Raw genomic sequence first — 23157 nt, forward strand, 5'->3', positions numbered from 1 at the left:
TGGTTCTGACACTCCCCACTTCTGTGACCCTGGCAAGTGATTTCGATTGTGCCTCAGTTTCCTCATCTGTAAAATGGGAATCAGAATAACTTCCCTACCTCCCAGGACTGTGAGGAGTATCAAATGAGACAGTATTTGTAACATCCTTATTGCAGGGCTTGGCACATGATAGACACAAGACAACACGCGCTTCGATCGTTATCATCACACATTTGTGGATGAGGAGATGCTGCCCACACCTTACCTCCAAGGAAAGTTCCTGTGCCTGTTTAAAGACATCCAAATCTTCTTCTGTAACAGAATCCTTGCTTCCGACCACATTTACATCTGTCCCTTCTTGCTTGATGCTGATTTTGATTTCAGTATCTGTTATTAAAAACCAGCAGAAAGTGTACTCACTGAAAGGAATCATTAAACTACCAGAATGACATTCACTCAGCACAATAAGCAGCATTTTGGAACTTTCTAACTTGTCCTTTTGTTTTGATGTATACGATTTTATTGTTGGTACAAGCACAGAGATTCAGGAACTCTTTTACTCTCTTTTACCTGTTTTCTCCAAACTTTGCTTGAACTGACCAATATCTTTCCCATTTTTTTCTACCTTAATAATTATGGGGCATCACATAGGAATTTATTCTGGGATCAGTGGCTATACAGATCTTTCTTTACAAACTTCCAATATTAGCTTTTAAATAAACAAGTCTAATACTCCCTTAAATGGCAAATTTAGGAAAAAGTTGCAAAAATCAAAAGATGTCAAACTGTTAGCTGAAATTTATGAAAACATTTTTCTTAAAAAAGAAAAAAAACAAAACTAAAACCAAAACCAAACCAAGCAAAACAAAACACACCATACCCCAAAGTACATTTCATGTTATCACAGATGAGATTTCCTTGAGATTGAAGTAGGATGGAATTTGTCATGAAAAGACAATGGAATAGAGAAAGATGCTGAGCTGAAGTGCGTGCCTGGAAGCAGCAGCAGTCCCAGGAGCCTCTGAGGAGAAGGCACAGAGCAGCAGCAAGGACAGGTGCTATTCATGCAGTACTACTACAAAGCCATAAGTTATGCACTAAGGGCATGGGGGTGGGGTGGGAGTCCTTGTGTCGCTAGAGATGGAAATAAATAATAGAATGTATGAAAGTATTAGTTGGACAAACATTTTGGAGGTTTAGTTAGTGGCAGAAAAAGGTCTACATTTCATTGCTTCTTTATGAAAGTGAAGTCAGAACAAGAGAAATAGCTAAGGCCTATGTGACAAATAAGAACTAGTTGATTATTTTTTTTTTCAGTGGGGAGGAGAGGGACAGGATGTAGTTTGGTTGGAGCTTTGACCTTTTGCTTACCATCATCCTGATCAGGTTTAATCCTTCCGTCTGCCAAGCTCCCCTTCCCTGGTGAGGGGGTCCCCATCTGAGGGGTCACTTTATACTTTAATTTGCCTATCATCCTCTGCTTTTTAAGGAAAGTTGTTCGCTTGAAGTGGGCAATTGCTTTAAAAATACATCCTCTAGACAGTCCCCAGCCAGAGGACATGGAGGAGTGAGAAATAAACCTATTTCTATTATCTTTCTTCCCATAGAAATGGGCACTAGATTTTGTTGTGGAAAAGAATTCAGGTTTACGACGCAAGCGTTTGGGTGGTGCATAACTTGGGTGTCCCTTTTTTCGAGACTGTCCCTGAGCAGTATAAATATGAGAAAGTCCATCAAAAAGTCCCTTCAGCTGACTGTGATTAGTAAGGCTGCTAAAGGAGGGCCCACTTGATTGACTAGAAGAACTCTGGGGAGAATTAGAAGTGGAGGTGCTGGATTTTTGTGAATTGGGGCTCTGACCAGAGATGGGGATTAAGGGTGGAAGTGAAGAAGGTGGAGGTTTTAGCTTTTGTGTGGTACCTGTAGCCAACACATGAGAAGTGCATGACTGTTTCTGGGAGACCTTTTTCCTTGGACGATAGTGCTTTGAAAAGTCTATTATTTCACCTCGTGATCTGCGACCATCGGGTGATGGTGTAAAAAACTTAGTAAGGCCATCAATGAGCCCTTTGGTTTTCTTGTTAACTTTAAGTGTAGAGGCAGATATGTAGGTGGAGGTGGTGGTGATTTTGGTGGTGGCACCAGGCCGAGTGGGGTCTGTAACAGCCAATCTGCTGCTTGAGTCCTTCACAGATGCAGCATGACCAGATGAAGGTGTGGTACAGACTTTAGTCTTTTGACCCCTACCAGGTGACCCCCTTCCTGTGAATGCATTCGTGGATCCTTCATCACTGGTTACAGACCTAGGTAAAGAGTTGGAAAACAAAATCACTACTAAAAGTAACAAGTCACAAGAATTTTAACCAATAATTCTAATACAATCTATATGTTACTTCATGTGCTCAAGATAAAAAACTAATGATAGTGAAAACATTTTCTGCATCACTAGCCAGACATTTCTGTGAATGCAATGGTTAACAACAGTCAAGCACCATGATTTTCGGAGAAGTTATATATGCAAGAAGAAAGGAGAGGAAAGTCTTCAGCATATATGACAATAGAAAAAAGGGTAATATAAATAAAACTCATTTTAAGCAGATTGACAATAGCTACACTTTAATTCTCACTAAACAGAAAGCTATGCTTTCTATTATTACAAAATTTGATGTTTTCATTTCTTTGAAATATCTTTATTATAGTATTAAGGAATGTAGATATGTTCCCCAAAAGCAAAAGGCTTGCGTTATGAACAGTAAACAGTAATTTAAAAACTATTTTGCTTACTCTGCATAACTTGAATATGTCCATCCAATTATTACTTTAAAACAAAGAAGTCATTAAAAGATTAAAAATTATAAATAATGTCTATTCAGGACAAGAAAACCACCAAAACTCCCTTTGGGAAGAAAATTAATCACAGCACAAAATATTGATTAAAAAAACAGATAAATAAGAGCAGAAAACTCTGAAGTAATTTTCAAAGAGAAGCAAACTACAGAAAAGCAGACATGATCTAGACAATCTGATGGAGTAATCCATTTCCAAAGATTATTTCCTCACACTTGGCATCATATGATCCATAAAGATCTATGTCAACAACACTACTGTGAACATGAACAGCAATTCATGATTAGTTCCACTTTATATAATGGTGGGGTCATTCTATCCCACAACAAATGTGCTGTCATATATATAAACACAGCCAAGCAATTAGTGAAAGGTGCTGTGAATGCCAAAGTTTACTCTTAAAAAAGTTTTTATTGATATCTCTTACATCATAAAGGCTTACTCTAAAAGAATGACTGCTTTAGATGAAGACAAGAGAACAAAAGGACTGATACCCAATAGAGTACTAGAGCATCATTTTTTTTTTAATGGAAATAACTGCAAATACAATTCAAGGAAAAAAATACTTATGAAGCACCTACTATGTGCACTTCAGGCCTGGGGAACAACCTGTGTAAAGGCACTGAGAGAGAAGATGGAAAGTGCTACAATAGACACAGATACTAGGTCAGACCACTGAGGCTATCTAGGTCAACTCACTTCTTCTTCAGAGGAGCAAACTGAGCCTCAGAGAAGTGTTGTTAAGTGACTAGCCCAAGTCCCCACTGGCAGTTAAACAGAATGGAGACTATGCCCCGGGACCTGGGAAGGAACATCCAGCACTCTTTCCACTGTACGCACAGTACCTCACAGCACAACAGAGTATCTGAAGGGGAATGACATGAAGTCACGTCTGGAAAGGTAAAGAGGAACGTAGAGGACTTTCAAGCCCACGCTGCTGGCATTCTGTCCTACAAGCAACAGGAAATTACTGAAATACTGGAGGCATTGGGGAGGAGGGGGTGAGAGGGAACATGGTCAGGTGTTTTACAGTCATCAATTGCATAGCAATGTAGAAAGCAGATTAGAGAGAAGATAGATGGGAGAATCAGGGAACAATGAGGAAGCTCTTGCAATAAACCAGGCAACAGAAGATGAGAGTTTAAACTATAACTGTCTGAGTGAAGAAAACAATACATTTTCTCCCCTATCCAAAAGAAACTTCCACTAAGATTTTTATCATTGGAAATAATAAAATGAATAAATTCTAATGGTTGGAGAGGGGAACCGCCTAGGACTTCTGTTTAAGTTTTACTAAACTAAAAAGTGTTCTGGATTCTAACAGTGGTCTTTTATTTGACTGTTCCTCTAAAATCAAATATAGGTAATGTTGAAGATCATTTTTAGTAGTGAAAAATGTAATGAGAGTGTGAGATAAACAACCCCCAAATTTGAGCTGGAAATCTGGAATAGATTTCCCATATTAATCTCCCTCCTTGAAATAAGTAGATTTTAAAATATTATTATTCAATATTAAGCTGCTACTTTGAGCTTCTAAAAGATTTCAATAAGTGGAGACATTGGCTTATTTTTAAAGATTCTAAGAACTCATGAGACAGTTTTCTACCAAATTAGGACTGGTGCCAAATATAATTTTCCATTATATCCTTTTTTAAAGAAGATGAGATCCTTTTTTTTTTTTTTTTAAAAACTTGTAGTCTTAGCATACAGTCTCATTTTTTTTTTTTCATACAGTCTCATTTAGGGAACAATCGTTTTGAAAAATGAATGTAAAAACAATTTCTGCTTCATATGATGCTAATATAAGGAAGATTTTCTTCAATATCTAGTACATTTACCTCTAGAATCTGGCAAAAACTACATTCAAAAAAAAAGTCAATGGATTCCAATAAAGTTTCCTAAAAATTACTAACTATACTGAATGAATCCCAAATGTAATCAAGACAGAAGAGTAGACACAACAGCTCATGACTAAAAAGATTTTGACACTGCTTCCTGTTCTTAGCCTTTATAAAGTGCCAATTGTTCCCTATGATCAAATTTCCTACATAGAATAATATTCTAACAAATGAGGCATTTAACCTAAGAAAGGCGGATTCTTTATAGGAAAAACAAGTTTGTTTGTTTGTTTTTTAAAGCCACTACCTGTTCATGTGAAATTTCTAACAACAACAACAAAAAAGTCAGAACAGGTCAACATGAGAATTTAGAAACAAAACTAGAATACCATGAAATAAAGATATCTTTACTAAAAACTTAGCCATGTTTGGAAGCCATGTTTTCATCTTGAAACTAAAACCAGACAAGATTTCAGGGAACTCAAAATAAAGGAGCACCTATATTAGATGATGTGCCAAGTGGTTCTGTCTAGCTCTCTGATCATTCTGGATCTGCTGTGATATATTGGAAGCTTTCTGGAAAATTTATTTGTGAGAATTAGACTCAGAAGCAGGAAGCCTTTAAAATATGGTATTTGCTGTAAGAATGGCCTCAGTTCAGATAATGAACTTGATTTAAAATGTATGCAATATTTATAGAATTAAGTTCTTCCCTCATTCAGCCAGTGATAAAGCAAACTAATCAATGAAGCTTATTTTATTGCACCTTCTTGAACTAATATTACTTAGGCCTCATGATTTTTGCCAAAAGAAAGCCACAAAATTCCAACTATAATTGTATTTGTTATTTCCAAAATTATTTCATAGTTTATACACAAAGCATTAACTATTTAGGCACTGACAATGAAATAAAGTGATGAAGACTAAGGCGGTCATGTCATCATGTTAATCTATCTTGGATCCCAAAGAGTAATATTCTCATAAGAAATCAACCTACAACATTCGTTGTTTTAGTTTATTTTTCGGTCGTCCAATAGGTTTTGCATATCGTCGTTTAATTTGTGCAGCTTTCTCATGAAGGAGTTTTCTTCCCTTTTTCTTTGGTCTGCAGACTTGGCAAATCCACATCCCTAGATATTTTTATATTAGAAAAAAACAAATAGATCTTATTTTAGGTTGTTGATATTACACATTGACTGTCATTTTAACATGTTGCACACAAGATGGTTGCTGTGGGGAACTTTTACTCCAGGAAAATTGGAAAAAAGAACATTTATCCTTTCTTACATTTCTGAGAAACCACTGTCAAGTGAATTTCCCTAGTTTGAAAAAATAAATACTGGCAAATAGATGGTAACAGTCTGTCCTTACATGAGAAGGCCTTCATAATCTACTTCCCAATGTCTTATGTATTCTTCCCAAACTTATCCTACTTCCCAACCTGCCTCTCTCATCAGAAATTAAAAACCTTTAGTCTCTTGGGGGACAATAGAAAAGGTATCTTATGATTAATGAATTTACATAGGTATCTGCTTTATTACTGAAAATTACAAACAAATTAAAATTAGCCAAACATATATTTGCATTTACATATTACAAAATGGGAAACTAAAGCCTCCAAAAGGAAGGCTGAGCTAAGCTACCACCTACGTATCTCTCTATCATAGAGGTACATTCATGTCCTATGAGCTAGATCTGGGCATAAGTGTTTTGGTAGTCTTCTGCTTCTGGACTCAGAGAACAAGAGTTCACCCATTTGCTACCTATGAAACCGTGGACACATGATTTAACCATTCTGGGCCTCAGTTTCCTTATTTATAATCTGCAGCCTCTACAGTTTCTTCTGGCTCAAATCTATGATCCTAAAATATCAATTAATTGATTGGAAATTTCAGTACCTATTTACTTTGCAGAAACCAAAGACACAATTACACAGTCATCACTATTATGAGAAGATAATTAAAGTCTGATTAGGGCCCTAGAAGTTCAGGAGACTCTTGGAGGTTATCTCAAGGCAAATAGCTTCCTTCACAGTTGCCAGGTACTAGGGAGCAGAACTGGAACTGGAGAGGAAGCCCTCTGACTTCCAATACAGCATCTCTTCCAGTGGCCCACTCTTCCCAATGTTCCTCTGGGGTGGGCAACATAGAACAGCTCTGTACTTTCAACCTTGAGGAAAGTAATTCTTGACTAATAAAACTCTCAACTTTCACAGAAAACCACCTTGCCTAATTAATATGCTGATTTAAGACATTTTGGGGGAGCAGGGAAATAGTTTTAAGGCAGCAATTCAAGATTTGCTCTCACAACTACAAGGAGCTTCTTGGGGCACCCTTTGCTTAATTATAGTGGACTTAATAAATGTATTGGTCATGTCACTGCCGATGATGATCATACTCCCATTCCATTCCAAAGGTAGAATAATAGGTAGATGGGGCAAACTATGTAATTAAGCATGACTTATACCTATTTCTGAGAAATCAAAAACAAAGATGATTCTGGTGAATGCCTATTAAACTTTTAAAGAAAGGTTTCAAAGATTCTAAAAGTTCACCTTTTGGCATTCTGGAAAGCGGTGGGTCACAGCATTCCATGTGGAACCCTCTATCGCAAGAATCACAAAAAAGCATATTATCCTGTAATGCAACACAAAATAAGTTGAACAATGGCTAACCCAATTGAAAAATGTCATTCAAACAATGTATTACCAAATTAACAACAATCAACAAAACTAGTCTAAGTATTATGGTATCTCCATGCATTCTGGAATGAAAAAGAAAAATATCAATAAATTATAGCAGTGAAACATTTAAAGTGAAAAGCAGCTACTTGTCTACAGATTTTCCCCTCTCCCACTCACAAAAAAGTGAATACTAATAAAAGATCATTTAACTATTAAAATATGAACTTACTGCATTTTTGCCTTGGATTCTACATGCACTACATGTCTTGCATTCAATACACTGCCATCTTAAGGCCTTTACATTTGTTGTTAATTCTGGACAGAATTTCAAACATGATGGGTGTCCTATAAAAAAAATGTAAATTGCTTGATGTTAAAGAAACTTTTACTACATCTCCTATCTCTAATTTTTGACTCACATTTTTTAATGTACACTTAGTAGACAGTCAATGGTGCCAGCCAATGATCAATGTTTAAGACTTTAATAATTTTTTTTTTTTTAAATCACAGAATCATGGGCTGTTTCATCTTTCCCTTTCCTGGAAAAAGAAATGGGATGACTACACAAATTATTTCCCATGAAGGAATGCCCATTTATGGTACAATATAAATATCTGGTCAAGGTGTTATTGTTGGTTTTTAATTTGATGAGCATTACAGCTACTATAAATAATAGTCCTTACAAATTTGACAATGAATATCTGTATCATGCTATCTTCACTTAGCCTGAACTTCTGGAGTTTTCATAAACCATCACCACCATTTAGATACTGATTGCTTATCAGCTGCACTGCTCTCTAGACAGTGCTCAGAAAAAGGACTCAGGATGATCTTTGAAATTATTCCTTTGGCTGCATGGCTAAATCATGAAACCAAAGTCACAGTTACCTAAGTTTTAAAAGAAGGATAATATGACAATAAACAAATGATAAAAAGGATAAACATATGTTCAGCGAAGTCTAAGAAATTATGATCAGTTTTTTTTCAAATACATATGGAATTCAAATATATTATAGACTAAAAATCTCAAGAGCTCAGGAGCAAAAGGAAGGTCACTTAAGTAATTCTCATTCTTCCAAGATTAAAAGACTGGCTAAGAGAATTTTATATGAAACTTATAAAGTTTCATCTTAAAAATACGATCTAAATCAAGGGTATCCAATCAATAAGAAGAGGAGGTAACTAGTAGCTGAAATGGAAGATCAGATTCATTCTTACCAAGGATGTACTACAACTTAAAAAAAAAAAAAAAGCAAACATGTAATTTTAAAGAAATGCTGTTCAATAGACACACCTTGAGACCATAAACACTTGCTTGTATGACTGGAGGCATAAAATTCAAAAGAAACTTGCCCAAACGGCACATTTCACTCAACCCAACCTAAATAAAATGAGATGATTGTTACTGTGGGTCAAACAATGCACAATCTGACAGTGGCAGAAGTAGTGCCAGTAAGGGTCCAAGTTAAAGCCATTTTTATTTTTGTACCCCAAGATTTAATCCTGTGACAATGAACCAAAAAAAATGAAATTAACCTTGGAAGCAGGTGAAATTGAGATCAAATGAAGGTCATCAATCTCCCCCACCCCGCCCCAGGCTCTTTAGACTTGCTGTAATAGGTCATTTTCTTGTGTCCCTGGACATTTCTTCTATCCTTTTGGGCAGACAGAAGCCTCAACTTTACAGAAGTTACATTCTAAATCCTACTGGAAAATTAAATTGTCCATTTCAAAAAGAAAAACCAGTATCTTTCAAGTGCAACTCATCTTAAGACTACTGAGAGATCAATTATACAGTCCAAAATATCCAATTATTTCAAAAGATCCTAAGGGAGAATGGACAGTGTCAATAACCCCAAGGGGCCAGTTAATCTTCCTTTATGATGGGCTTTTATCCCACATTCTAGTAGACATTTTAAACTTTACTTATTTTTTTTTAGCCTTTAAACCAGGAAAAACATTAGTAATTCCCATGTGAAAGAACTTATAGCCAAGCTGTAGTTGAAACCTGGAGGTGTAATAAAAAAAAAAAAAAAAAAAAAGATTCTGCTATTTTAAAACTGTCTTATAATTTCCTGACTGCAGCAGCTCATTGTTTAAATCTGTATTTTTGGGCTGGTGCCAAACTGTCCCTCCTTTCTAAAGCTTACTAAGTACTTCATAAAATACTACCCACCAGAAAATGTGGTTATTTTTAAGTGAAACATTCAAAATCAATCTTCAATACTGTTAATAAAAGCATACTATTTCTAAGTTTAAAACTGTAACTGAACATCTGTATTTAAGATATAAAGAGAACCAACTGTTGTCACAGGCAGCTGCCAATCTCTAGCTGGGAAACAGACATCCAAGCATATCCATTTAATTTGTGGCCCTATTTTATTAGAAGTACTTCTATACCTAATGAGTAATTTATATTTATACACACATATATATCTTCATATACAAAACCTCTCTAAAGACAGAATCCCATCATTAAGAGGTATACTCTGATCAAAAGTGGCTTAATGTCCTTAAATAGCAAATAAAATAAACTTAAGTCCTTCAGAAGTCCCACTAATATTGCTGTTAAAAATTAAATACTTAAAAAACCCAACAACCATAAAATTAAAATGGAATCTATGTATAAAGCCTATCCCTTTAAAACAATTTTTGTCTGTTAAATCTTGCACTTTATAAAAATATGAATTCATTTTTTTCTATTAAATTCTTCCCTTATCTTTTATTGTTTGCTACTTGAGATAATCCAAAGGATGACAGAAAGGAGCCCTGCAGATACAGCTGGGTTGCACAAGAAATCAGAAAGTAGCAACATGAAATATACCAGAAAAAAACTATGACTCTTTCCCCTCCAAAAAAATGGGCAGCCATGTTTTCTTTCAAATCCATTCAGTTTTAAGAGAACTCAAGGAGAGTCTCAGCATATTAGGTGGAGTCCCATGTAGGAAAATGGCAAGCATAATACAGGATGGGTAGGTCCACTGTTGTTTTTAAGATTCAATTACTGAAACAATTTTCAACATAATTTTAGAGTTGTCACCTTTTAGTCATGACTTTTTCATGACTCCATTTGATTTTGGGTTTGTTTGTTTTTTGAGTGATTTACCATTTCCTTCTTCAGTTCATTTTACAGATGAGAAAACTGAGGTAAACAGGATTAAATGACTTGCCCAGGGTACACAATCTAGTCTATAGATGTCAGCATAGAAATCATAAAAAATAGCTAAAGATCACTGAAAACAATGAAGAACATGTTTTACTTATTTAGCCAATAATAAAGCTAGCCTATGAAATTAGTACAGATAGAGATAATTAAAAGTAACAATAATAATAAAATTGCCAACCCAAAGAATTTCACCCTTCACTTGAAAAATGAAAAGAAGAATAAGGAAATGAATAAAAGATTTGCTGAATGAGGTGAACCATATTCTTTGTTCAGTTCCTTATCCAACTTGCTCAGGAGTATGACTACTAGTCAGGTTAGGGCTCTTTAATGATTTATTCACTTTCCAATATTCCGTAACCTCTTCCTCATCGTATCAAGTATCAATTTCTCTGTTAGCTAAGGAGAAGCCATATTATAACCCATGGTGATAAATGCTAAAAGATGAAGACACATTTGATTTTACTTTCTCATAGTCCAGTTAAGATGGACTATAAGACTTAATTAAGATAATCCAGGTAAATGACTCTGATAGAATAACTAGTGATTATAGTTACTAGGTATGATAATAGGATCACATTAATTCTTATTTCAATTCCACTTAAAATTCTGGCAACCTATCCATACATTTTGTAATAATTTCTCTTTGAGGGGTTTGGATATCTTTGTGTTTTAGATGTTTGCTAATATATCTAATTCAAAGATGACAAAAGATCTTTCACTGATCTTGCTTATTGAAGTATTAGCAGTTAACCTTTATAAAGGTGCCAAGCTGATCTTCCTAAAGGCACAGGTATGACTACATCAAAGCCTTACTTGAGAAGCTTCCATGGCTCACTGTTGTCTCTAGTATAAAATACAAGCTCTTTATTATCCAGCTTCAAACTGGTTTTGCAGGCTGATTACACATTACTTATCCTTATAGAAAAATAATTCTAGCCAAACTGGCTTACTTGATGGTTTCCATATATACTATTTCTACCCTCATACAGTATGTCCAGGACTGGAACATATGCCTTCCTTACCTCTGCTTCTTAGAACTACTACCTCCCTTTTAAAGCTTCTGTTGAAGTGATTCTCCAGTGATTAATGCTTCTGCCCTCTTGAAATTCCTTAAAGTTTATTTTATTTTTACTTACTCTTTTATTTACTTCATGTACATGTTGTTTCCTTTACTACCATGTAAGCTCCTTGAAGGCAGGATTTGCATTTTTCCAATATCTAGCACAGTTCCTAGCTATGTTGCCATAGCAAACCCTTAATAAGTATTTATTAACCTGATGTGAAATGTGAATTTATTTACACTGAACAAGTACCAATATAAGTAAAATAATATTTGGTAGAGGTGCTTTAAAAACAATGCAAACATTACTAAGCTTTTTCAGTATTTCTGTGGCACAAACAAAAAATATGAGAGAAAGTATAAGATATGTTAAAAAAATAAATCAGGTTTTCTGTACGTAAGTCATGTTACTGTTCATTAGTTTATGCTATCCTTCTTTGCTGGCATGAATTTTTTGAACCATTCCAACATACCGTCACATTCCCTGTACAGCTTTTAGAGTCAACTTGAAATTAAAACAATACTGTAATTTTCCCACAGCATCATAAAGTTAAACACTTATTTCTGCTTGGCTAATTTGAACACCACCACCACCAAAGCTTATGAGTACTAAGTTTTAACTAACGAGTAATAGGAGCAATAGAATATTTGATTTGGTATAATATCTAACAGAGAGGCAGCATGGCGCAGTGGATAGTTTCCTTCAAAGCCAGCACAACTTGGGATCAATTCTCTTCTCTGACATATAATAACAACAGCTTAGTATTTTACATTTATTATCTCATTTCATCTTCACAACAACTCTGGATGCCAGTGTTGTTATTATTCCCATTTTATAGATGGAGACACTGAGGCAGAGAGACTGATTCACCTAGTTCTACAAATAGAAATATCTAAGATTGAAATGTGGGATTTCCTTACACCACTCCATTCTGTGAGCTATGTTAAGTCATTTATCTCCTCAGTGCTTTATGAATTACAAAGGTGCTACTCTACCCATTGGTAGAAGAAGTATCATCATCTGGGAGCTCACTATTCTGTAATGGGCTGAGGCTTGAGTTGATGCACTGAGGTCCCAAGCACATGAGGCTAAATAGTAATTGGACCATACTCTATTAATATATAAGCTTGGAGAAAGAATGGCCCTCACCCACTCTTTGTGCAAGTCCTGATGTGTTGTATAGGAAATGACGATTTTGGTGGGTGGAGGCAGGGGAGCAGAAAAGGAAGGGGAGGAGAGACTTTTGGGATGGCCATTGCCGGTTGGCTCGGCTCGCATCTCTCTCTCTAAGCTGGCTTCCTGTCGCAACTGCCTATATTTGCTATCGCAATCTTTCTTGCCTATATTTGCTATTGCAATCTTTATTCACCTCTTCACTTCAATAAATATTGAAGATTTTCCCCTTAACCTGAATTCCTGACACCGGCTGATTTTAAATACGCGGTCATTACACTATTCCAATGAAATTACAGATCTGGCCCTATTACTACTATTTATGACAAATAAATTAATTTACACAATTAATCAACAAACATCTATTAAGTGCCTACCATATGCCAAGCACTCACTAAAAACAGAATACAAAGACAAAAGTGAAATAATCCCTGCTCTGAAGGAGTTTATATTCCAGAGGAGTAGGGTGTCACAAAACATCTTTATAAGAATTTACACAAAACAAAGGCAAGATAGTTTTGGAGTGAAAATACTGGTAGGTTTTTTTTTTTTTTTTTTGGGGGGGGTGTGAGAATTAAGAAAGCTTTAAAATGTAGAAGGGAGAGTTTGAGCTGAATATTGGTAACCTCAACAAAGCAAAAAAGAATGTAAATGTTAATTCAAAAGTATGTTGAATCATAAAAATCAGGTAAAACTTTAATAAGTTCTAACATATTTATAAACCTGGTGATAACCCATTTTTATTGTATTTATATTATAAAAAAGAATTTTTTACAAAAGCTAGATGCCATGCACATGTGGAATAGAATGATTCTGAAGTATTTTGTAAGTAATAACATAGTTAAATAAAATGCCCTTTTTTGGCACTATGATTATCCTAGGAAAAAGCTGGTTATTTTGTCAAGTCAGACAAGGGGAGACGTTTATTGCACATGCCAATGAAATCTAAGTAGATTCTAAATGAAAACTCTAAGTCAATGGTAAATGCAACATCACACAAAACAGACTTCAGGTGGGCAATTACTGAAGCATCTGACACATATGGGAAACACATTAAGATCAACTCTCCTTATGGGTTGCCATCCATTTTTTTCTCCTGGTTTTATAGTACTCACTATTTCTCATGAAAACATCTTATGTTAGGAATCCTTTTGATCAAACTAACAGTTCCAATTAAACCTGTGAACTCATTTTCCTCAACCTTAACTGTCACCAGTGGGTTTTTCCTCAGTCCCATGGTCACATCATCATGCTGGAATAGGGGTTCTTAATCTAATCTCCCAAATATTTCAGGGTTTCTCTGAAATTGGATGGGGCAAAAAATTATATTTTATTTCAGTATAGCTGGTTTCCTCTGTAATACTATGTGCTTTTCATTCTTCTTGTCTGCATTTAAAAACATGACTTTGCCGGATTGCCAGAGATCCCTGACTCAAAAAAAAGTTAAGAACCTCAGCTCTGTGGTCAACAAATGCATACAAGTAGCCCACAAAAACCTGTAATAAATCTTGAGTGAGTTCCACTGGCATTAGGGGGCACTGTTGAGCTATTACGGTGAGTTCTCTCTCTACTATAATTACCACCAGTGGCTGTCATAACACATAGCTTCTAAAAGTAAATTGTATTTGGTTTTGAACCTTCAATTTTAAAAACAAAACAAACAAACAAACAAAAAAAACCCACCCACTCGATTCTACCTCTAAACTAGATATCTACAAAGCATTTCCCTGTGGTAGGAACAATGGTCTTTTGACTAAAAGAGCCAAGCCCAGATTGGCACAGGGCAATATGGGGAAGATTAAGTTCTCCAGAACACTAGGACAGGATTCAGTTGCAAAGCCCAAAGAGGAGCTCTGATCTGTCCTATAATGCCAAACAAAGGAAGTGAAGATTCCTCAGGCTTGAGTTTCAGCAATGAAACATACACTCGTTGAAAGGCTTTAAGACTTCTCTACCTGAAGAAGAGGCTAAACTCATCTGAACATTAATTTCTGCTATACAAGCCTTCTAGATACTATTCTTTTTCTTATTAAAAGTAAATAAAAGTTGTTTAAAATATATATTTTTTAAAATCGTGTCTTAAACATCACTTCCTTAAACCAAATGAAAAGAAAACAAGACTTCCATATGATCTCCAAGAAGATAAAACTCGTGTACACTGAAATGAAAAGCTACATAACAGTCTAACATATCCCTTTCTCAGTCCTCTGATTTGAGCAAGAGGAGGACTTCATTTTAAAAAAACCAAGAACTATAATGCTTATTTTTTATGCAGGAAGTTTTGAATTTATAAACCAAGAAGAAATCTCTTTACCACTCAAATATATATCACCCACAATCAAAGGAATACTTGAAAAGAAACATTTGAAAAAGAAATCACCTTTCTCCTTCCTGTCCCCATTCCCATATCAGTTAATATTTTGTTTATTTAGGTTCCTCAGATATAAGACTTGGTTTGGGGACAAATAAAACTACAAAACTGTGAGGCAGAATAATTTATTCAAAGGAAAGCGGCATGAGAAAATTCAGAAGTTGATGGAATCCATTGTTTTGCTTTGCATGTTCTCTTTTCTTTCTACCCTGTCTCACTAGTGAACTCATTAGCTCCCATGGATCTAATAATCATCACTTCTATGCAGAAGATGCTCAGCTCTACATATCTAGCTTTTATATCTTTTCTGAGCTCCAATTCCAAATCATCAATCGCTTCTGGAGATTTCAAACTGTCCCAGAGGCACCTCAAACTCAACATATCCAAAATAGAAATTATTCATTATCTTTCGTCCAAACCCCAGCTCCTCTTCAAATCAGAGGACACCAACATCCTCCTTGTCACCCAGGTTTGCAACCTTGGTATTATCCTCCACTATTCACTCTCACTCCAAAGCACTGTCAAATCTTATTCTTTTTATCTTTACACCATCTGTCAGATGCATCTTTGCCTCTTCTCTTGTGGGGCTAAAACATCCTTCACATCATCATCTCTCACCGGGATATTCTAACAACAGCTTTCTATATGGGTTCCCAATCTAAAATCTTCCTCTAGTCCAATCTATACTCTGACTCAGCTGACAAATTCTCCTAAAACATAACTCACTCCTGACTCAATAAACTCTTTATTACCTCCAAGATTAAATATAAAGTACTTTTTCGATTAAAGTTCTCTACAATCTGGAGAGTATCTTCCTGCTTTTCCATTCTTCTTATACTTTATTTCCCTCTCCATACTCATCTATATTAAGGTTCCTTGCACACAAAACTCATCTCCCACTTATGTGCCTTTTGCATTGACTCTGCTCATACCAGGAATGTTCCTTCTAATCTACTTTTTAGAATACTTAGCTTCCTTCAAGACTCAGCTCAAATTCCACTTTCTCCAGAAAGCCATTTCTAGTTCCTTCAGCGGCCAACCTTCCTCCCTAAGTTTACTTTCAATCAATTGTGTATGTATATTGTATGAACAGTTATTTATACATTTCCAGCACTATAAGCTTCTTAGGAAAAAGTAACTATTTTTTGCCTTTCTTTGTATATCTACTGTTTAGTATATTGCCAGGGAAATAGTAAATGCTTAATAAATGCTTACAGATTGGTTACTCAAAAAACATTTTGTTGAATGCTTGCATAAATAAGAATTAGGACCCAAAGTTTCTAATGACGAATGGGATACCACCTATCCCAACATAAAAAAATGACACTGTACCCCTGGATTTAACTAAATAGAATATACTGATAATATCACTGTGTCTTTGCCACTATGTATAACATTATCACCAGACAGATGATTTTTAATGAAACTGTATCTAAGAGACTGTCAAGGTCTCTTTAAGCAAACATTGTAAGTATATTATTCATGAAGAAAAAATGTCTTATTCATCTCTCTCTTCTCAACCACAGGCTAAAGGCCACTAAATAGTGGCAACACTATTAAACAAGACAAAAGACAATGAATTTTCATTACTCTTTATTTAAGCAGGTTACCTACTCTCTTATCTATTAGCAGCTCTTAGTGATAACAGAACAGCATTTCAATTTACTTATACCTTTTGAGGAAAACATTGACTCTAACAATAATCTGTCAGCAGCTCTCTGCCTAGCTTTAAAACTATAGCTATATAGGATTTTTTCTTATTTCTGGATATTTCTTTAATATTCTTACATCCACATAACTGATCCTCCTCTCTCTCTTCTCCCCTCCCCCCATTTTTCCTTTGAGTTATATTAAAATATCACAATTCATTTGTAGGTACCACAATCTAAACCAAGAAGTGTTCTAAGTGGAAAAATCTTTAAACTAAAGCTCTGGATTATTTAAAATAAATGTGTTCATTTTGTAATATAACTTGCAAATTTGAAATTCATTCACCCACCGACCCAGCCTACAAATATTCAGAAAGTCGGAAACAAGAAAAGTATCACCCAAGTTACTGTGGAAGAAGATCAAATATCAAGATCAGGTCTTTTTCTGGTTTCACGTCACTTTCAGAGAAATTTCAGCTCAGTCCTTGTCCAGTGGGATTTCAATGATGATAATGTGTTATTATTAGCAGCTGGCATTTCTAGAGCAGTGCTTTAAGGTTTGCAAAAATCTTACCTAGACAAGGTGTCCTTTGGGTATTACCACCCCACACAGTAAATGCTATAAGATATCATTATCTCTACTTTAAAGATACAGGCCCACAGGGTGACAGGGACACACAAATGTAATATCAAAGATGGAATTCAGCTTAAGTCTTCTGGAGGCCAAGACCAACACCCTTTCACCAAGGCCTACTTCAAAATATCGTTTATATACAACTATTAATGATATGAGGCAGGAAAAATTCCCATTTGTCTCTTTCCCTTCTTAACATTTTTAGAGCTCATGAATGGTGTTAGAAAAACTACTTTGAAGAGGGAAGATTTTTTAACGGATAAAGAGTTAAATTTTATGAAGAAACTGTCCTACCACCAAAAAAAACTATCAGCCAACACACAAATACACTAACTTACCACTACTGCCACAATCTGCACAAGACAGGAGTTCTTCAGGTTTTTTCTCTCGATTTGATTCTTTTGTCCCCAAACAGAAGCTACATATTGGAATGGGATCAGCACGAGGCTAAAACAAAATCAAAATCAAAATTTTAAAAGTGGTGAATTTTACTTTAGTTACCTGGTATTTAACTTTGAAATGAAAATAAAACAAAACCAAAAAATTTTCATATATGTCTTAGACAAGGAAATGGCACCCATTTAAAATGACCATTACCATTAATTAAGAGTCAACAGTAAATGGCAAATACTGTAAGCTCTTTGTTTTACATAAATCCAATAAATATTATCAAACTAACATCTAAGGCAGTTATACACAAAGCAGCCAACAAGAACATTTATCATGAAGAACTTATCTGAGGTTACAAATACTATCATAAACAACAATTTTAACAAAATCATTCATCTAAAGATTAATGAGAAAATAATTCACACTTCTATAAGTGAATTAAGTTCATAAGAGGCTTTATTCATAATAACCTTATGAGTTAAGAAGTAAAAGCACTGTTTTAAATTTTATGGATAAATAAGGAAACTGAGGCCCAAAGAAGGTAAATGACTGCCCCAGACCACCAAAGCTAATAAGTGTCAAAGCTGGCTGAAATCTGAATTAACATCTCTTAACTATAACCATATCTCATAATTATAAAAGCAATGTTTATACTGAGGTGAATGAGATATCATGAATATAATTAAGGTGAGTAAGGTTTTTTAAATAGACCATTACTTTATTAAATGCAATTTATTTTTGTTTATCTATTAAATATTGGCCAAAAAAGGTCCAGTTTCTACAAGTGACATAAATAACACTGGCATCAAGTAAGAATAAAATATTTTGGTGGCATCACTATACAGGACAAAAAGGCTACCATTAACAGCTTCAAAAATATGTTCTTTTTGACACCAGACTTCAAAAATAAACCAAGCTAAACAAAGGTGAATACTTAATTTCTGACATTACCATTTTATAAAAGAAACAAGAAAACATTTGTCTAACCCCTAGCACCCTATTAGGATCACTATGGAAATCACTCTTAACAATGTATAAATCTGCATAAATTTTCAGGTTTCTCAATTGCTATTTACCACTCCCAGCAACTGTAATGTTCTTATGCACAGAATAGGTGACTCTAAACTTGAGAGATTTCTTTTCATTAACTTAAATATACAATAATGTATAAAAAATAAATTTTCAGTGGAAATCTAATGGTTTTTAAATTGTTATCTAGCAGTTAAAATGTTTGACTTTTAGATTTTCTAATCTGTCTGCTTAAATCTTATGGACCAAAAATCTATTAGAAACACAAACCCATAATAATATGAAGTGAAAAAAAAATAATTGGGCCTAAATTTATAAATCTGGTTAGATATAAATATTTCACATTATGTTAAATTTAGCCCCAATGTACATATTAATTTTACTTACAAAAAACTGCACTTTTTAAGTAATTTAAAAAGACACTCAAAAGATTACTTTAGAAAATTAGTAAACAACAGTATTTTATTATCTCTAAAGACTATATTGAATTTCAATGATTTTCTTTAACGTTCTAACATTAGAAAGATTAAAATTAATTTTGAATCTAAGGAAAGATCCATCAGAGTATTTACACATTGTCCACATATGATGATTAGGAGTATTTTTACAATTTAGGCATTTCTTATGCTCTTCCTTTCAGCTTAATTCATACTTCTAATGTGGTAGAAAGCAAAGAAACTATGAAAAGGCATTTTTATTTCTAGTCACAGCTAGAAAACAGTCTGCTAGAAAATTAAAAAAAAAAAGTACTACAAATTGGTCACTGATTCTTGCCAGTTTTTAAAATGCCAGATAATCAGTGCCACATAATTATGGATCCATAGTTATTACTTGTGAGTGTTCAACTGCAGTACCTTGGGAACACTTTTGTTCCTTTAAATAGCAATTAAAAGAACAATCTGATTTTAAAGTGACAACATTCCCCTGATAGATTCTAGCTAAAACCCAGTCTTTGCACTAATGGGATTCTTGCTTTCATTTGATATAACAATGCTCAAGCCATTTCTGCCATCCTTGCAGTGCTAAATAATTTACGAAATGTCACATATCATTCACGAAATGAAACAAATCCAAATCTACAATCCCATTTATCTTTCCCAGATGAATTTTTAGCTGCAAGAAAGACATGGCCATCAGCCAGCATTCATGCTCATTTTCGTTTTTTAACTAAAGGTAACATAAAGGACAAAGGTTGCTAGTAGTTCATGGCTAGAAAGAATGATGTCCTCCACTATACACAATATACAAAGCAGAAAGATATTGTCACTTCATGCTATGTTTAAGAGAACCCCATGATGCTGATGTGTGTTTAAAACCATTTAAGGACAATATTCTCACAAAAACAGCAACAACAAACCAGTGTAAGATACTGAATTACTGATAATGCAAAACATTTTTTTGCCAACCTTAGTAAAGCAGATTCTAATTAACGTCTTAAAAATTGTCACTTTCGTAAAATAAAACTTTTAAAGCAATGTGTATAAATAGATTAAAGAATTATGACTTACTCTCCTCAAAATATACAAAGACTGCTTCCAAAAAATAATCCTTCCTAATAAGTTAAAATGGATTTCAGTCACAAAACGTTTTAAATTAATGATCTCTTGATATTCTACAATCTTCTGCTGGAAAGGAACCATATCTGAATGGCCTTAAAAATGGAACAAGGAATAGAACTTCCATTTCTGAATTTTTGTCTCTCTAACTTTATAAGGGTAGCTAAGCCATTGGTTGTTTCTCACCTATATTCCTACATAACTTGAGAATTACCAATTCATATGAAAAGATCACTAAATTTACACTACGAAGAAGCAGACAAAAGAAGTAGCTATACTTTGGTTACTACTTCTCTGGCAAAATCAACAACAATGACCTAGAACCCTTCCTTCCACAATGGTTACTTTTTTCCTGTTTGTTTTGAAGATCAGGATAGAGCATGAAGAACCCTGGGGAGAAGAGGTCTCCATGTCTCTGTCACTAATTTCATTAGTGACACAAGAGGAAGGGTATTAGGTGCCATGAGATCTATGATCTCATCTCAGCTCTGTACTTAACTAGCTGTGCAATCTTGCTGAGTTTTAGTTTTCTCATCTACAAGGTAGAGCAGGGGTGTAATTATGAGAATTCCTAGAGAACAGGAGCTGAGTCAGATGGCTGTAGATGAACTTGAATCCTGACTTTCAAAAAAGTAGGTTCTGAGAACTACTGATTGGAGATATTGAAGCTGTTCCTTGGCAAAATTCTAGAAATGATAAATTGATATTGTATAAGCATTATGAGTCAAAAAGGGATCAGCAAAATGAAATCACACAAAACAAATTAAAAACTGAATTAATAAATTTGCTATTAGTAAAATGCCACAGATATAATATACTCAGATTTCAACCCAACAGCTGACAAACTGACAATTTGTTCACCAGCTGGGGACTTAGGGTTTGGGTAGATTCTTCACAGGCCAGCCCCTTGTAATCAGCTGATGGGGTGACAAACCCCAGCCAAGACTGAAGGAGATCTCTACAGGCTTTTTAGATGAACCCATATTTGGGGCCTTGTACAAAGACAAAGATGACACGCTTAGCAAATCTGTAAGCAAAAAATTCAGAGTTGTTAAGCTAATCTTGTAGATGACAAAATCAAGATTCAACTAGTGTTCATTAAACTAAACAGACTGTTCTTCATTTCTATCATGCCTGACTCTTTGTGACCCCACGTGGGGTTTTCTTGGCAGAGTTCTTGATCGTTTCCTTCTCCAGCTCATTTTACAGATCAGAAAACTGAGGCAGACAAGGTGGAGTGATTTGCCAGAAGCCACACAGTTACTGTCTATATGAATTTGAACTGAGGTCTCCAGGCCCAGCACTCAGTCCACTGGGCAACCTAGCTGCTCCCAAACTCAACAGAAATAAGATTTAATTAATTTCAATTTCCAAGTATTTAAATATTTGCATCTCAGCTTAGACTGGAAATACAAACACATCCACAAAACCAAAATAATTCCTGCCCACTAGAAGTGAACATTTTACTGAGGTAACACAACATGTACACAAATCTGCAGAGCAAAATAAATAAATAAATAAAAGAGGGAGGTGGGGTGTAAGCCTTGGTGAAGGAGGTGGCACTGCAAAGCACTGAATGAGGCAGCCATGGGATGGAGGAACTATCTGGTGTGGATAAGTTCCTGGATGCTAGATAGGCTTTTAACAGAGAGAGCCTGAATTAGTGTAAATAATTAAGAAGTCTAGCTATTCTCCAGGGCAAGCAAGGAGGAGCACAGATAGGATTATAAATGGACCTTTTTGACTTTAGTTAGGCATTTTTTGAACTTTATTAAAGCCTCACCCCAGGTGGAGATATTCAGGAGAATTCTCAATCCAAATACCTGGCATTGACAACAATCACAGTAATAGTCTCTAAATAGAAAGTCAAATTATGATGTCAGCCCCTGAGAATATTTTCCCTAAAAAGACTTATTCTACTAAAATTTCCTCACTAACTTCTATTAGAATTTAGCTTGCTAGTCTACGGTGGACTCCTGCCTCATGGCATCTTTCTTCTTTTTATAGCTAACTCTTTTTAGACTGCCAAATCTCTTTTAGGGTTAGCCCATCACTCAATGGCATAATCTCCCTCCCCCACTAACTCCTTCTTGGGGTTGGTCAAGTGCCAATACAGACCCGTAACCCCAACATTTTGGTGGGCAACCTCAACAACACAGTGGTCGGATACAGGGAGAATCTGCAGTCTATAAAACTCAACATTGTGAATGATCAAAGGTGGAGCAGGAAGAATGGAACTCAAGAATCAGCTGTAAATCCTATTTCCTTGCAAGATAGCAGAACTCAAAAAGGAGGGAGCTGTAAAGAAAAGGAAGCCTGAATGCAAATGAGGAACATAAATAATAGGTAACAAGTCTGCATTTCTCCCTATACAAAAAACAGAGACAAGCTAAAGAGCTGTGGGATGGTCTGGTATGCCTCCTAGATTCAGAGCAAGAGGAACTTCAAGATTAGCTGAGCCATTTCTACGTGGCAGATGAGGAAACTAAGGTCCAAAGAAGCTAAATGGCTTCCCCTAAAGTATTCCACTCCAAAATAAACTCTATTACTTTAAAACCAAACCAAAACTCTTTTGTTGAGCATTTTAAATCCTTTACAACCTGACCCCAATCTATAACTTCAAAATTATTGAACATTTCTTGTCTTCATGGACTCTGTAACCCACATGACACTCCATTTCCCATTGCCTTGGCAATGGCTACCTTTAAACCTCGACCATATACTCCCCCTCCCTTATGCCAATCCCAAGTACACTTCAAAGGCTGACTCAAATGCCACCTC

The 23157-nt window shown here is 35.2% G+C and overlaps 1 protein-coding gene across 3 annotated transcripts in view; it reads right to left on the minus strand.

The window, feature by feature from the left end:
* KAT6B (lysine acetyltransferase 6B) overlaps positions 1-23157 on the minus strand; it is a 224798-nt gene that overhangs the window by 70059 nt on the left and 131582 nt on the right. The window contains exons 4-9 of one of the 3 annotated variants that reach the window (XM_051982063.1): positions 17740-17848; positions 7577-7692; positions 7219-7300; positions 5662-5794; positions 2227-2282; positions 245-366 (exon numbers count right to left, since the gene is read on the minus strand). In XM_051982063.1, the coding sequence (XP_051838023.1) occupies positions 245-366; positions 2227-2282; positions 5662-5794; positions 7219-7300; positions 7577-7692; positions 17740-17848 (618 nt within the window). Of the gene's footprint in view, positions 1-244; positions 367-1350; positions 2283-5661; positions 5795-7218; positions 7301-7576; positions 7693-17739; positions 17849-23157 lie in introns of all 3 variants that reach the window. The other 2 variants (XM_051982062.1, XM_051982061.1) reach the window with 2 other exon arrangements.

The sequence above is a fragment of the Antechinus flavipes genome, chromosome 2 (genome assembly GCF_016432865.1).
Source record: "Antechinus flavipes isolate AdamAnt ecotype Samford, QLD, Australia chromosome 2, AdamAnt_v2, whole genome shotgun sequence".
Lineage (NCBI taxonomy): Eukaryota > Metazoa > Chordata > Mammalia > Dasyuromorphia > Dasyuridae > Antechinus > Antechinus flavipes.